Source organism: Monodelphis domestica, chromosome 1 (assembly GCF_027887165.1).
Source record: "Monodelphis domestica isolate mMonDom1 chromosome 1, mMonDom1.pri, whole genome shotgun sequence".
NCBI lineage: Eukaryota > Metazoa > Chordata > Mammalia > Didelphimorphia > Didelphidae > Monodelphis > Monodelphis domestica.
In genome coordinates this window covers 311,511,732-311,527,703 of record NC_077227.1, presented here as the reverse complement: position 1 = coordinate 311,527,703, position 15,972 = coordinate 311,511,732, and the positions used below count along the sequence as shown (strand labels likewise).

Below are 15,972 nucleotides of genomic sequence, written 5' to 3'. Positions count from 1 at the left end.
TGGTGAGTGGGGATTTTGAAAAGGGCTAATCAGTCATGGGTACGTGGTTTTTATTTTGTATCCTCTTTATTCCTTGATTCCTAATGATCATTTAATAAATCTTATGTAATAGATGATATTTTGGGGTATATTTTGATGAATACTGACACTAATGGATCAGAGTTATTTTCTTTTTGCCTAACCTCCTCCCTTTTTACCTCTCTCTTCAGAAGCCTTTCAGCCTCTCCTCCCCTCTTCTTCAGTCTCCCTCAAGTCACTCAGTGTGAGCTGTAATGAAATAGTTCTTAATCTTCTTTGCCAAATACGAGGTTTATTTTGGGAAGACAGGACAAGGGTGGAGGATGAAGGTAAGAGGGATAGGGATTTCCCTATGTGCTATGTTGGAGGATATTGAGAGAAATGGCAATTCAGTCACTAGCATGAAACCAAGCCAGTCAGAGAGAAATATAAGGACTATTGTCCTACTTCTTCTTCCTTCAAATTCAGCCAGGCCACTTCCAACTTAATTATCTCAAGTCCCAGAGATAAACAATCAACTTCCTCCTTCAGGTCAGCCAGTCCAAAGACTTTCAATCCACTCAGTTGGCTCTTGCCTCCAACTGTTTTCCAGTCACATTCCAAATGGAATCTTCATTTGACTGACAGATGATCCATCTCCAGCTTCTGTCCTTTGCATGCATGCCTCTACCACACTCATAAAATATAATATTTTGTTATTAAGATATAATTTTAATTTTTAAGCATTGCATGCAAATGCTGTGTGAACCTATGGAGGATAAAGTTTTGGTGTGACCCTGCCCCTCTCTTTCTTTTCCTTGGACATGACTGTTGAAGTTGGCTGAAAGTCAGGAGAAGTTACACACCTGGTCATACTTTAGATTAAAAAAAAAAACAACAAAAAACCCTTACGTTCCATCTTAGAATCAACATTACGTATTGCTTCTAAGGCAGAAGAGTGGTAAGGGTTAGTCAAAGGGGATCAAGTGACTTGCCCAGGGTCACACATCTGGAAAGTATCTGAGGCCAGATTTGAACCCAGGACCTCCTATGTCTGGGCCTGACTCTCAATCAACTGAGCCACCTACCTGCCCCCTTTAGTTAGATTATTAAGCTTTGAACGTCTATTTCCTTTTTTAAATTTCTCCTACTTCAAGTGATTATTAATAAAATTTATAAAAATAATACTTGGAGTTATTGATTTTCATTTAAATCTTTCAATGACCTCATCTGAAAGTACAGGCACTATTTTGAGAAGGGAATTTGTATTTTTATTTGATCAATCAGAGACTTAACTTCCATTTGTTTTGAATTTGGGTCAATTAGTAACCAGGGAATTGATCCCACAGGCACTGCCCCTTGAGTGGTGCCAGGCTAATTGAGGACTTGTGATTGGTTCCTGGGGAGGGATGTAAGAGAGCTAGAGGGTGTAGTGAGGACTTATAAGATGAGATCCAGCAGGAAACTGGGAGTTGCGGTGAGTTATTTTCTGAGGCTGAGATTCAGCGACAGACACTGAGTTATTAGGCTCTGGCTTATTAGGCTAAGAAATTCATCACCTCCTTTCTATATTTCTCTCTTATTTTTTTTCCTTACTAATAAATCTAACTATTAACAGTCTTGTGACTTAAGGGTTAATTATAATTTTGGCTACCACCCATTCTAAACATTACAGTATTTTACATTTACATTAACCCTAGTTTTCTATTTAAACTCCCCCCACATAACTTAATGTTCTTTATCCCTGACTCCATTAAAAAAAAGGAAAAATTTTAAAATAAACATGCAGAGTCAATAAAAACACTTTTCCTGGGGCAGCTGGGTAGCTCAGTGGATTGAGAGCCAGGCCCAGAAGCGGGAGGTCCTAGATTCAAATTTGGCCTCAGATACTTCTCAGCTGTGTGACCCTGGGCAAGTCACTTGACTCCCATTGCCTAGCCCTTACCACTTTTCTTTCTTGGAGCCAACACACAGTATTGGCTCCAAGATGGAAGGTAAAGGTTTTTTAAAAAACAAAACACTTTTTCTCAATGGATGTATAAAAAAATGTATATTTCCTATTTAGTGCACTGTCTATGTAAAAAAATCCTCTGTAATGGATCACATGTTTCATCATCAAGCCTTTGGAATCACAAATGGTGAATTAAATTGTAGTAATTTTAGTTCTTCCTACAAAAGTATTTTTTTTTACATAGTATTGTTGGACTTATATAAATTGTTCTCCTATTTGTGCTCATTTCAAATCCAAGCACCACAGAATCCATTAAGAGAAGAGCTCTGGGTGCCAATGTGGGTGGGACACAATGGGCCCCTGCAGGATTTTGCTAAAGGGTAAAGCCGGAAGAAAAAGAAAAGGAAAAAAAAAACCCAACAGTTGGTTAAAGAAAGAAATGCTTTATGTTGCTGAGACACTGGGAATGGCTGAGAATGGTCCCGATACCTCATCTCCCTAATGAAACTCAGGTGGGACAATGCGTGGAAAAAGGTAGGGAGCTCTTGGGAATGGAGCCTTTCTCCCTACCAGGTTGGAAAACTTTCCAGTTTCAACATGTTTTTTTCAGGTCTCACTTTCTCTTAGCATTCAATCAGATCATCATAACAGTAACACCCAAGCCCTGTGGACAGGAGGTCTAGATGGTTGGTATAGCCAAAAGCCTATTAGTCTACACCCAACACAACTTTTCATGGAAGATTTTTATTTTAAATGACAAGGTCGTCTCTGAAGGAAAGACCATACTCATTTTCTTGAAACAATATTTATTTTCACTGACTCTTGAATGGATTTTCAAATTAAATCTTCAGGAAGCTAATGCTCAAAAATTTGAGGGAAATTTCTGCATGCCTTGAATTCAGCAAATAAATCATTCTAGGAAAGAGGAAGAAAGAAATAGCCTGAAGTTTTGTTCGCTTTTGCTTATCACTGGAGGCCTTTTCTTAGAAAACCTTCTTTCTTCTATAAAATTACAGGAGTCCTTTATATTGTCAAAATACTGGCCCTTCAAATAATTAAATCACAGATTTAGAGCTGAAAGAAATTGCAGAAGTCATTTTGTTGAACTTCTCCACTTTACAGATGAAGAAGCCAAAGTCCATCAACAAAGTTAAAAGGCAAAGCCAAGACTGGCCGGAAAGTCTTCAGATTTTAGAACTAGTGCGTTTTCTCCTCTGCCTCTCATTGGATGAGGTTTTGGTACAGCGTTTCAGGGAAGCTAGACAATCTACAGGATGCTACTATGGTTTCACAGTAGGGAAAACATTTTTTTCTTTCTGAAATATCAGATATGAAATTATGTTTCTATCAGAAAAATATATTATGTATTGCAATATTGTGTTATGAAAATAGGCTGTTTCCTCTATTTTCTTCCCAAGTTTCTCTAATCTTTATGATGAGTCTGTTTTGTATCTGTCAGTTTCCTGCAGTGATGAGCATTTATGGGATTATTTTAGAAAATAATCTTCTGAGTTAGTTGAAGCAAAGCACGAAACCTCATAGTGCTGCTCTGATTTTGCGTTTGGGAAACAAAGGGGAAAACCCCATTGTTTAGGCTTCTACTTTATCCTCATCATACTCAATTACACTTTTGTGTGTGTGGTTAGGCACAATATCTCCCCTTATGCCCAATACCCTTTAGTTTAGAAGTTCCTTGAGGGTAGAGATTATGTCTTTTTCATCTTTGTATCTCTAATATTCAATAAAGGACCTTGGAGATAGTAGACATTAATACGTTTTTAATTGATATCTTTTCTTTTTAACATAGTAGACACTTAACAAATATCTCTCAAATTAAATGAAATGGAATAACATGTTTTATGACCATCTCAGAAATAAAATCTAAAAGAAATAAGCCAAAGCAAAGTTAGTGATGGAGAATTATCATCTATTGCTCCTTAAATGTATTAAAATATTAAAAAATGTTTTAAAAGTGCTATCAGGTGGAAAAGAATAGGAAATAAAATAAAGGTCCATCAAATGAGGAATGTCTAAACAAATTGTGGTAGTAGTAAATGTATGTAATGGAGAATTACTGGGCTATAAAAATAATGAATATGAAATTTTTTTTCTGGAAACACAGGAGACATATGAATAGATACAGAGTGAAGGAAACAGAGTCTAGAAAACAACATATATATACATATATATATATATATAATAACTATGATAATGTATGTGGAGAGAACAAAAACCTCAAACTGAATGCTGTGCGGTTATGGTGATTATGCTTATTCCCCAAGGACAGATGAGAAAATGTATCTCCTCTCTTCTTTGAGAAGGCCTGCTGGGAGTGGGGGTGCTATAGGTATGGAAGGCTGAATATAAAGTCCCATTTGGGTGATGTATTATTTACCTTTGCTGACTTGATTTTTTTCTTCTCTTTTATTTTGTTATAAGAAATGATTCAGTGCAGAGGGGAGAGGGATACATATATCGTGAAATAAAGATGATTAAAAATAAAAAATGCTAAAATTAATAATAAAGAAAACAGTGCCACCACATTTAAAATATAGTAGGTGCTAGGGAGAATGGGAACTGAATGGTAGGCATTCTCTGGGGACCTTCTACTTACAGAAAAATGGGACTACTGTACTCAGGCTAATGCATTTCAATGCAAATTCCCTAATATGCACAATGCCCTAAATTTTAATGATTCCCCCAGCCCTAGAATCTATTCCTTCCCAGACTAATCTTTTGTGCAGCTAATTCTTTAGCGCGTGGGCAGATAGATGGTGGAAGCACTGAGGCTGGCAGAGGTGGGAGTGTCTCAGTGAAAGATGGCCAGTTATGGAATTTTTAAGGTTAATGAGCATATGGGAACAAAAATCAAAACCAAACGTGGGGCTTCAGTACCTTCCTCTCGCCAAAGTATGTTTGCGACTGTAGCAGCACACGGGCATTGGGAGAACCAGGAAGTCATCGAGAGCAGGAAAAAAAAAACACAACAAAGTCACATCAAAACTTTCATAAAAACAACTTCTTTAAAGCCACTATTTTAGTATCAAGTAATCACGTCTCACATAAACTACAGCATTAGATCTTTCTGTAAATGGCATAAGTACAATTATGGGAAGGAATTCCCACCTTCAGATGCACCAAAGTTTCCTTCTGGGTATACAATTACATCCTAGGAACATGTCAGTTTGATTCTAAGCTAACAGTACTCCCAATAATGCAGCAGTTTCTTGTTTTGTAAAAAATATTAATAAAGATTGAAGAACATCTATCTAGGGTCAGGAACTTCTGAATTCCCTTCAAGATATACTTATCTAACATGCAAAACCCAGTGGACATACACATTGGCTGGGGGGGGTGCGCGGAGAGGAGGGGAGGGAAACAACATGAATCATGTAACCATGGAAAAATATTCCAAATTAATTAATTAAATAATTTTCAATTAAAAAAAGATTTACTGATCTAAGAACTGAACACTGCACTTTTATTTAGGATCCGTTATTCTTTCAGGACATTTGTTTGCTCTTTGACATTTGTAACATTTTCAATTTGACAAAATTAAAGGGAGAATGGTTGATAATAAAGGAAGTCATTTTCATAGATGCTCAAAATAGAATAACTTCTGACCGAAACCTTATTGGGTTCATAGCAACTTCATTGGGGCAACTAGATAGCCCAGGGGATAGAGTGCTATTACTGTAGGGCCTGGAGTTAGGAAGATTCATTCTTCACAAATTAAAATCAAGCTATGTGACCCTGGGCACTTAATCCTTCTTGTCTCAATTTCCTCATTTGTAAAAATGAGCTGGAGAAAGAAATGGCAAACTCCTGTAAGATCTTTGGCAAGAAAACCTTAAATGAAGTCATGAGGAATGAGACATGTTTGAAAAACCACTAAAAACAATTAGTAATAACAATAATTATATAGAACATTCACGTTTGCAAAGTTTACAAATATTAACTCATTTGAAACTTGCAACAATGTGGGGAATTAGGTACTATTAATATCCTTATCCCCATAGATGAGGAAACTGAGTCAAAAAAAAGATTAAGCACTTTTCCCAGGGTCACAAACCCAGGAAATGTCTGAGGCAGGTGTTGCTCCTGGGGTTTAAAGCATTAAAAGAAGACGCTTGTCTATGTATAAGTCAAAAGAGATGCTAGTCCAAGAAAGAACCAGATTTAGCATCCTACTCAGAGCTTTCAAAACTCTGTATCTGGTCCTCTTTTGCACAATGACCACATATTAATTTGTATTTTGCATATCACATGCTAGGTACTGAGCTCCTTGGAATCACGCAGACTGTCTAATTCAAGGCTTTTTTTTTCCTTCTTATTCATCTTTTTACCTCTCACTACTGAGTATGGCCTCAAATATAACAAATATGGAATCCAGATCGGGTCTCATTGACTGGGAGTCTGAAGTTGGTTTGAAGCATTTGTAAAACGGGGAGCTGTGAATGTGAATTCAGGGATGCCCAAGAAGTGCTCTCCTTCCACTTTCCATGCTCCATTCACAAACATGGGTTCAGAGATTAAGTGCTAAAGGGACCACAGAGTTCATAGAGTCCAACCCCAGTTCCTTTGGCTTCCCATTTCCCATGGATTGCTGATACCTGAAATTCCACCTTTAGTAAACACCATCTCCATTAAAATGCAAATAATGGCTTTAGAGCCAGGAGGAGAAAGAGTCAAGGTCAAAACTATTCTGAGCCAATAACCCTTCAGTGTGACTGATTTTCAGATCAGTTTTTACCAAGAGAGATAAGGATATTTGGAGCTGCAGAGGAGACGTTCAACCTAGTGGGGAAAAGGCACAGAAGTGGGAGGCCAGAGGCACTTAGAATAAACTTTACTTGGACAAACATTGAATTCATCTTCTCAAGGGTGAAGAATGACAATGCTAGGTCTGATCTCGCATGGGGGTATGAAGGCCAAAAACATGTAGGGTAGCAAAGTCAATGGAAACTAATGCTAATAATAATCACTAGCTGACATTTATACAGTACTTTCTGGATAACAAAGTGCTCTTTTGACTAATTTTATTCCATGATAACCTTAGATTTGCAACTTGACATTGCTCAATCTATTTATTCAGGGGTTCTTAACCTTGGATCTGAGAACTTGTTTTATTTTAATTATTTTCTTTTTTAATGTTAAATTTTAATTTTAATGTTAAATTATTATTTCTGTATTTCAGGGTAATTGATTTAGTTTCTAATCTCATGGATTTTATTTTATGCATTTAAAATATTCTGAGAAAAGTCTAACAGGTTCCACACAGACACACACACAAACATTAAAAATTCCCTGGTCTACAATAGATAAATCATTCCAAGTGTGGCCAGCTCATAAACAGACATGAGGAGAATCTCTTAAGAATTTAGATGATGGGACTGTAATGGGTTGGACATATTTTTCTCATTTTCTAATAATTTACCTCTAAAAAAGACTAGCTGCCACAGCTCAATAGTGACCTGTATACAGATTTTTCTCAGTAGAGAATCACCTACTCCTCTCACTTTAATTTTCTTTATTGTTTATAAGATGGTTATAAAATCTGTAAGTGCATCCTATTTATCTTTTATGGTGATTCTCCTTCCTGGGAAATTTGAAACTGCTATAGTTAGTTCCCCAAAGAACATCTTTTCCCATAATTGTAAAGGCTGGCCTCTATTGTTCAGACCAAGACAGGTACTGGTTTAAAATCAAGCAAGAAACTATATCCTATGAACATATACAATTTCAAAAAAATTTTAAAAAAGCACCAAACTTACGAGTCTTTCTGGCTGAGTCTTCAATAAAGAGAGAAGAAATATCCTCATCAACACCCACTTCGTTCTTAGCAATGCATGTGTAGGCTCCTGTGTCTTCATAACGCACACTGTTGATGTGAAGTTCACTTCCATTGGCTAGTATTAAAAATAAAAAGTTAAACTAATCCAAGCCTTAGTAAGCCTTAGGCTTACCATACTTATGTCTGCATTTCTGAAAGGCTCTTTGTACTTAGTTAGGGCTAGAGACAAGTGAGAGAATTACTTCTGGTTACCTCTCAGAAATTCACTTCAGAATCTCATGAGAGCATAAGAGTTAAGTGGAACCCCAGAAGACCCATTTAAAAATGATAAAACTGAAGTTCATGTTAAAAGTGACTTGCCCAAGGTCACAGATGGTAGTAAGGATCAGATTTTAAACCAGGTCTTCTCATTCACAATTGCTTTATTATATCATATTTATGAAGCCAGGATTGGCCTCTCAATTTGATGATTAGTTGTTCAAAATCATTATGACTGGGTACAAAAAAAGATGTTAACAGACATTTTCAGAGGGTAGCTGTAAAGTGTTAGTCAGTAGAAAATAGTTGAGAATGTGACAAGATTATGCTTACAAATTCTTATTCAAATGCTCTAACACTTAAACTGATTGGACCACCCTTTTTGGGCAAGGTGCCATTAGAAGTCTCTTCCTTTTTTTTTTTAAGAAATGTCAGATGTTATTGTAGATTTTTAGAAAATATTTTAAAAATTTTATTTTAATTGATATTTTTTATTTTTATATTATCTTCATTTCCAATCAAAGCTGTCTGTATTTCTGTACCCATGCAAAAATATTTTAAAAAGAAAAAAAAAAGTTGCTCAGGAAAACCATCTAATACACCAGTAGTGTATGACAATATATGAAATATTCCATATCCTTTGTCTTCCATCTCTGCATAGAGGGGCAAAGGGATATGCTTACTCAGCTCTTCTTGAGTGTTAAACTTAACCTCACCAGAAGCACGAGAAGAAGCCATCTGTCCATCTAGGCATTTTTCTCCTTAAGAGAAAACTGTATTGCTTAAGACAAATTTTTTAAAAAAAGGGCAAAAGTTTTCCTTTACAAATTTCTACATATGGTTACAAAATATTGGTTCTTCTCATACTTGTAAAAGGAAACCTGATGTTTAGGTAAAGGAAATACAGGCATAATGGTAGGGGAAGTCATTGGAATGTTGGTTTAACAGTTTGGTTGTGAAATATTTGCTAATGTTGTAGAAACTTTCCTACTATCTTACTTCCACCCCTTAACACACCAATTTATCTGGGAAGGACCAAAAAGAAATTCTCAATAGTATAGGTGAAATTCCAATATGCAAATAAAAAAACAATTGTTTTCCCTACATAACAGGTACTCTAACTTGTTTCCAATTATGAAAGAAATACACAAACCCCAGCTGATTCTTACCTATGAGAGAGAGTTGCTTAGAGAGTTTAGGTCCCACATCCATGCCATTTTTTAGCCAGGTAATTCTTGGGGTGGGAATGCCTTCTGCATGGCATTTCAGACTGGCAGAGACTCCAGGTTCCTGGGCCTGAGTTTCTGGGTACACTCGGATCACAGGAGGCACTGTGGAAGGTAAGTATTGACGATTTTAACGAGCCAACTGGTCAGAGACAGACTCTCATACTGCCTTTTAATTCTTCTTTTTTTTTAAACCCTTACCTTCTGTCTTAGAATCAGTACTTATGTATTGGTTCTGAGGCAGAAGAGTGGAAAGGGCTAGGCAATGGGGGCTAAGTGACTTGCCCAGGGTCACACAGTTAGGAAGTGTCTGAGGTCACATTTGAACCCAGGATCTCCCATCTTTAGGTCTGGCTCTCTATCCACTGAGCCACCCCTCTGCCCTCATCCCTTTTAATTCTGATAAACTGAGTCTTGCAGAGTACATGTGAAAGGTAACATCAGACATCACAACCTTAATTGAACCCCAAATCAGAGTCACTGAAGGTCTAAAAATCAGTTCTCTCAGAATAATAATAAGAATAAGAATAAACCTTCAGAAAAGTCTTATTAGGTTCACTAACCACATCCAATCGGAACATTCCCAGAATAGAAGCTTACAATCACTAGTAGCCTGCTCATCATTTTCTTTACCCCATTCTCCCTGACACATGCAGTACCCAAACTGGAAAATATGTGGCAAACAAAAAAGCTAATGCAATCTTGGGATGCACTGAGAGCCATGCCTTTGAGGAATAAGGAGGTTATTGTCCTTCTGTACTGTTTGAGTCTGATTCCAGATATCCTAACAAGGTGTGCTAACAAGCCACTGATCATGGATCAGGATTAGGATGCCAGTGACAAGGCAGGGAGAGCTGACTCAGGGAGGGTCAGAAGACCAACCATTTGGCAAAGACTGAGGTAGGTCTTTTCTGATTTTGTTTCCCTGGTAGGACATCTCCTCTCATGGAGAACATTCTCACCAATCTCTGAATGCAGCTTGTTATCCCTAGGACACTTGTATGGAGTAGAAATCAGACCAGGGGATCACATTCCCCTTTGTCCTACTTCTGCCCTTCTTTTTCTTTGGTATTGCAATTTTCTATAGTCATGGCAGATGGTTGGTAACTGCAATATTGTTTCACCTGACATATCTGTTTATAGGATATGTTATCTCCATTAGAAAGTAGATAAGTATCGGGGACTAGTTATAATTAAAAAATGTTTTCTCTTATTTTTGTGAAAGATATGAATGTTATTTGGATGACATTTAATGCATTCTTAATTAAATAATTGACCTAGCCATATATCCCATACCAAGGCTATTGTAAAAGAATATATTCCATTCTGGAAAGTTATTTTGTGTTACTATCAAATTATGTAGGTGCTTGTATATAGGGTTAGATTCTTGGCAGTATCTCATCCTCCTGAGGGGAGATTGTGGAGCTATCCTAAAGATTCATAGGTTAAGATTTTTAAAAAAGCAATCTTGGTTGTGTGTCAGTAGTGAGAGGGGGTGGGGGAAAGGGAGGGAAAGAATATGATTCTTGTAACCAAGGAATAATGTTCTAAATTGACTAATTAAATAAAACTAAAAAATAATAAAATAAGGAAAAAAAGAAAAAATTCTAAATCTCAATAAAAAAAAATAAGAAGCAATTTTAGGGAAAGATATTGCCAGTGACTTGGACCAGGAATGCAGATCTTCTGAAGAAAATGCTGTAAAGACCATCATAATTCCAGATGGACTAAAAAGATGACAGCAAGAGAAGATGACTACAGAAATCAGACACCAAATCATGAGACTCTGAGTGAGCTTTTCGTTATAATGAACTGAAGTGTGGGAATTGGGCCATCTGTCCCTTCAGTCCTCCCCATGCTGGGCCATCCTCTTCATGCATATTTTATTTTGATTATAAAACCCTTGTGCCAACAAAAGGGGAATACCCTCTAATGGCTCCTCATCAAAGCCTCTATCAATGATTTTTTAATATGTCAAGAAACACCTAAATGTAGTTAGATCCATATATACACACACATGAATTTTTGGGCCTTTATGTATCCTGGTGAGACAATCCTGAAATGGATAGCTATTATATATGAAATGATTCATTGGGGAGATTAATATATCTCCCCAATGAATCAAAAGGGGGGAATTGTGGAAATTTAACACTAGTCCATAACCCTTTTTTGTGGTACCTCCAAACAATCTTTTTGATTTTAAAGCAAAAGATCTTACTTCTGAACCTCTGAACTGCATCTCTCTGAGGCATTGGGTAGAGTCCTCACTTCCATGCTAGGAAATGCTGTACCAGTACTGGGTGGCCATTCTAAAGACCCACCTCTTGTCTGTAGTGAGGTCAGAATCCTCCCAATCAGAGGGGCTTAGGAAAGAGATGTCAGGAGTAGCACAAATAGAATGGAGTAGGGGAAGGAATTAGGGGCTTCTGATCTTGGAATCACAGATGGAGGAGGAGGTGGCTAAGAGAGGTCTGGCATAGCCATGGTGCAGCTGGTTGGGGCAGAGGGACAAGGTGAGCCAGCTAGGAGAGCGTGGGTACTGTGCAAGGCTAGGGGCTGGCTAAGGGAGCCCTGGCACTGTGCTGTGCAGAGTCTGGCTTGGGGCTTGCTCAGTGGACTGAGAAGACAATGGCAGGCCACATGTGGCTGGTACTTTTTCTTTCTCTGGCCCACTTTTTATTTAACAAATATTTATTCATTAAGATAGGGTCTCTAGAGAATTTTAATCATAATAATACTCTGCCTTGATTGGATGACATCTAGGCTATTATATTGAGTTCTGAGACCCATAATTAAAGAAAGACAATGACAAGTTAGAGAATACACAGCGTAGGGAGGAGAAAGGGATTGAATCAAAGCCAAATGAGAACTGATTAAAGGAACTGGGAATCATTGGCCTGCTGAAGAGAAGACTCTGGAGGAACATTAAAGCTTCCTAGTATTTGAATGTTTATTATGGGGAAAAAGGATTAGATTTATAGATTCCTAAATGAAGAGTTGGAAAGAACTTCAGAAATGATGCACTCCAACTTTTTTATTTTAAAGATAGAGAACATTTTGGAGCATAGTTCCAAATTATTTTCCAGAATCACTGCACCAATCCATAATTACACTAATAGTGAATTAATGTGCTTGTTTTCCTGAAGCCTCTCCAATATTTGTAGTTTCTTTTTAAAATCAGTGTTGTCAATCTGATGTGTATGGGATGTTAAAGCTGCTTTAATTTTCAGTTTTCTAGTTATTAATGAGTTGGAGCATTTTCTTCATGACTATTAATAACTTAGATTTTTCCTTTAGAGAACTGTTTATGTCCTTTGACTATTCAGTAATTGGGAAATGTTTTTATAAATAGCAATCAGTTTCTTTATACATTGAAAATCAAATCTTCATCTGAGAAATTTGTTAAAAAGAATTTTTTTTCTCAGCTAACAGTTTCCTTCCTAATTTTATCATTGCTTTTTTTTTTTTGGTGCACAGAACTATAGACATTAAAAAAAATTTTAAGACCCTTACCTGTATTGTTTCAATGCAGAAGAGTAGTTAGGGCTAGGTAAAGGAGGTTACAGAGGTAGGAATGTCTGAGGTGAGGTTTGAACTTAGGGCCTCCTGTTTACAGGTCTGGCTCTTTATCCACTGAGTCACTAAGCTGCTCCCAATTTTTTTATTTTTGCAATTGTCCATTTTACCCTCTGTGATTCTCTGCCTTCTCTTTGACCACAAATATTCCTAGCTCATAGATATGAGAGCTAAATTTTTTTCCTTACTCTTCTAATTTGTTTATGATTTGTCCTTTTATATTGAATCTCTGTTTGGAGTTTACCCTGATATTTGGTGTGAGTTGTTCACTTTAAGCCCAATTGTTGCCAGGCTCCTTTTTCCATCCCCCCAACACCCCAGCATTTCTGTTGAAAAAAGAATCTTTATATTAGTATTTGGGGGTTGGTGAACATTAGACTTCCCAAGTGTATTTACTTCCATATGTTATTTTTCTAATCTCTTCCTTGGATCAACTATTCTATTGTTTTGATCAGCCAAATTGTTTTGATTACTACTTCTTTGTAGTAGAATTTGAGATATGGAATTACTAGACCCTTCTGCTTGCTTCTAACTTTTTTCATTTTTCAATTGAGATCCTTAACCTTTTTCTACCCCAAGAAAAATTTTATTATTACATTTTCTATCTGGGCAACTAGGTGGTATGTGAAAAGTGCTAGGTTTGAAGTAAAAATGATTCCGGTTCCTGAATTCAGATCTGGTCTCAGATCCTTACTAGTTGTGTGACCCTGGGCAAGTCACTTTACCCTGTTTACCTTTGTTCCTCATCTATCAAATTATCTGGAGAAGGAAATGGCAAACCACTCCAGCATCTTTGCCAAGAAAACCCCAAATGAGTTCATGAAGTATCAGACATGACTGAAATCGTTGAATGACAAAAATCTATATGAAGCAGACCTACAGTAGCATGATTGTTACAGCACTGAATAAGCATATTAATTTAGGCAATACGGTCATTTTGATTATATTGACTTTTTATCCATGACCAATAAATATTTCTCTAATTATTTAGGTTTGTATTTTAATAAACAGGATTTTGTAGTTGTATTCATATAGTTGCTGTGGGTATCTTGGTAGGAACACTCCCAAGTATTTCATATTTATTATAGTTATTTTGAATGAAATTTCCCCCCTTTCTTCCCGCTTGGTTTTTCCAGTTATGGAAATGCTGATGCTTTATATCCTGCAGGAGTCATTATTTCAGCTCATTTTTTAGTTGATTCTCTAGGGTACTCTAGATTACACAACACGGCATCTACAAAGGGCACTAAAGCTTGGATTTCAACACAAGCCCTGGGGTTCTAAATCCATCACTTTTTCCATTTTGCTGCTAGTGAAGGCTAACTGTATTGCAGGAAATAAACTTGGCAGTTTTGGTGTCTCTACTATCCCTAGTTGACTTTATTACTCTATTCATAATCACAAAAGACTTACAAAAATCTAAATATTTAATACTGCTCATCTCTTAGGGAGAAACAAGTAACAATAATTGAAATGTATTTCCTTCTGAATGACTCAAATACAGATAAATTATTTGTTATGGGAAAACAGTTGGAAGGGGATTTAATTTCTCCCAGGAACCTCTTAATGAGGCATTTGTGGGCACTGAGTATGTAGAGCTACTACTATGGTTGTAGCATTGCTTCAAATGAATCCATTGATTTTTAACCATTAAAGCATACATTGCCCTTTGCAAAAAATTCTATCTCTTGCTCAAATGCTTTTGCAAAATTGTTCTCCTCTGCTACTTGCCCCTCCTTATGTTCTGTTCTTACAAAAATTAAAACAAAATACTCCCTAACAGAGAGTTTTTTGTTTTAATTTTTGTATCCTCAGTGTCTGGCACACAGTCGACATTTAATGAATGCTTATTTGAGTTGTCTTCCATCTGGCACAATTGGATATGAAGTGCTAAATGAGAATAGGAATGAATGTACACATAGAACAACCCATCACCAATCTACAATCTTTTTCTGCTTCTTTTTTTTTTCTTTTTCTAAGGGGCTTCATTGGCATTTTGCAAATAATTCAAGATTTAGAAAGAGAATCCTGGTCTCCCTGGAAAGTAATCTAGAGCCTGGAGACATGCATACAGTCTATTTACAACCTCTGAGCTCTGGCCTGCTTGCATGGGAAGGAACTTGTTTTCGTCTAGTAGGGGAAATTTGGCCTGAGACTTCAGTCAGAGTGAAGTGAGCAGAAACAGAAAAACAATCTATACTATCACATCAAATTTAGAAAAATAAACTTTTCAAAGATTAATGAAAAATAGAATGAGCAGAATCAGAACAATTTATACAATTTTATAACATGGTAACAAACAACTTTGAAAGCTAGAAGACATAGGATCAGTCCAATGACCATTCATGATTCTAAAGAATGGATGATGAAACATTCTGTAACAGAGTGATGATGGACTTAAGATTCAGAATGAAACATGGTGTGTGTGTGTGTATAGTTCCCGGGAAAATTTGTTTTGCTAGACTATGTACATTTGTTAAAAGAAATTTGCTTTTCTTAATAAGAAGAAGTGAAAGGCATTTTTTAAATAGACAGGTGGGGAAATGCTATAGATGTGAAATGTTGCATGCATACTTAGATAAGGTCATTGTATATTAGTTTAAATTAACCATTTCACTTTGTTACCAGAGATCTCTCACAACAGAAGAGTAATCTGTAAATTCTTGTAATGTATAAACAAATGCCTTAATAAAACTGAAAATATAATAGAACTCCCTTAGATCCTAAGGTAATAAAGCAACCATCATTATTAAAAAGATTTGGGACTTTCATCTCTTTCCAAAGGAAGTTTCAAGCATATTCTCAATAATTTTTTTCTAGCAGGAATAAATTTTTTCCCTTTAAAATTGCTAATCTTGGGGGCAGCTGGGTAGCTCAGTGGATTGAGAGCCAGGCCTAGAGAGGGGAGGTTCTAGGTTCAAATCTGACCTCAGACACTTCCCAGCTGTGTGACTCTGGGCAAGTCACTTGACTCCCATTGCCTAGCCCTTACCACTCTTCTGCCTTGGAGCCAATACACAGTAATGACTCCAAGACCGAAGGTAAGGGTTTAAAAAAAAATTGCTAATCTCTCAATAATCTTCCTTTCTCCAAATCTACCAGTTACTTCCCAGCTCTCTTCCCCTCTCCTTAAGTAGCCATTATTTAAACCAACTGGCTCAGTCAACGAT

General features: G+C 36.7%; 1 protein-coding gene across 1 annotated transcript in view; it reads right to left on the bottom strand.

Moving 5' to 3' along the window:
- The window catches only part of FSTL4 (follistatin like 4), an 857,042-nt gene that overhangs the window by 52,009 nt on the left and 789,061 nt on the right, over positions 1 to 15,972 (bottom strand). The window contains exons 9-11 of the mRNA XM_007473404.3: positions 9,170 to 9,331; positions 7,723 to 7,857; positions 4,844 to 4,870 (exon numbers count right to left, since the gene is read on the bottom strand). Coding sequence (XP_007473466.2) covers positions 4,844 to 4,870; positions 7,723 to 7,857; positions 9,170 to 9,331 — 324 coding nt within the window. The remainder of the gene's footprint in view (positions 1 to 4,843; positions 4,871 to 7,722; positions 7,858 to 9,169; positions 9,332 to 15,972) is intronic.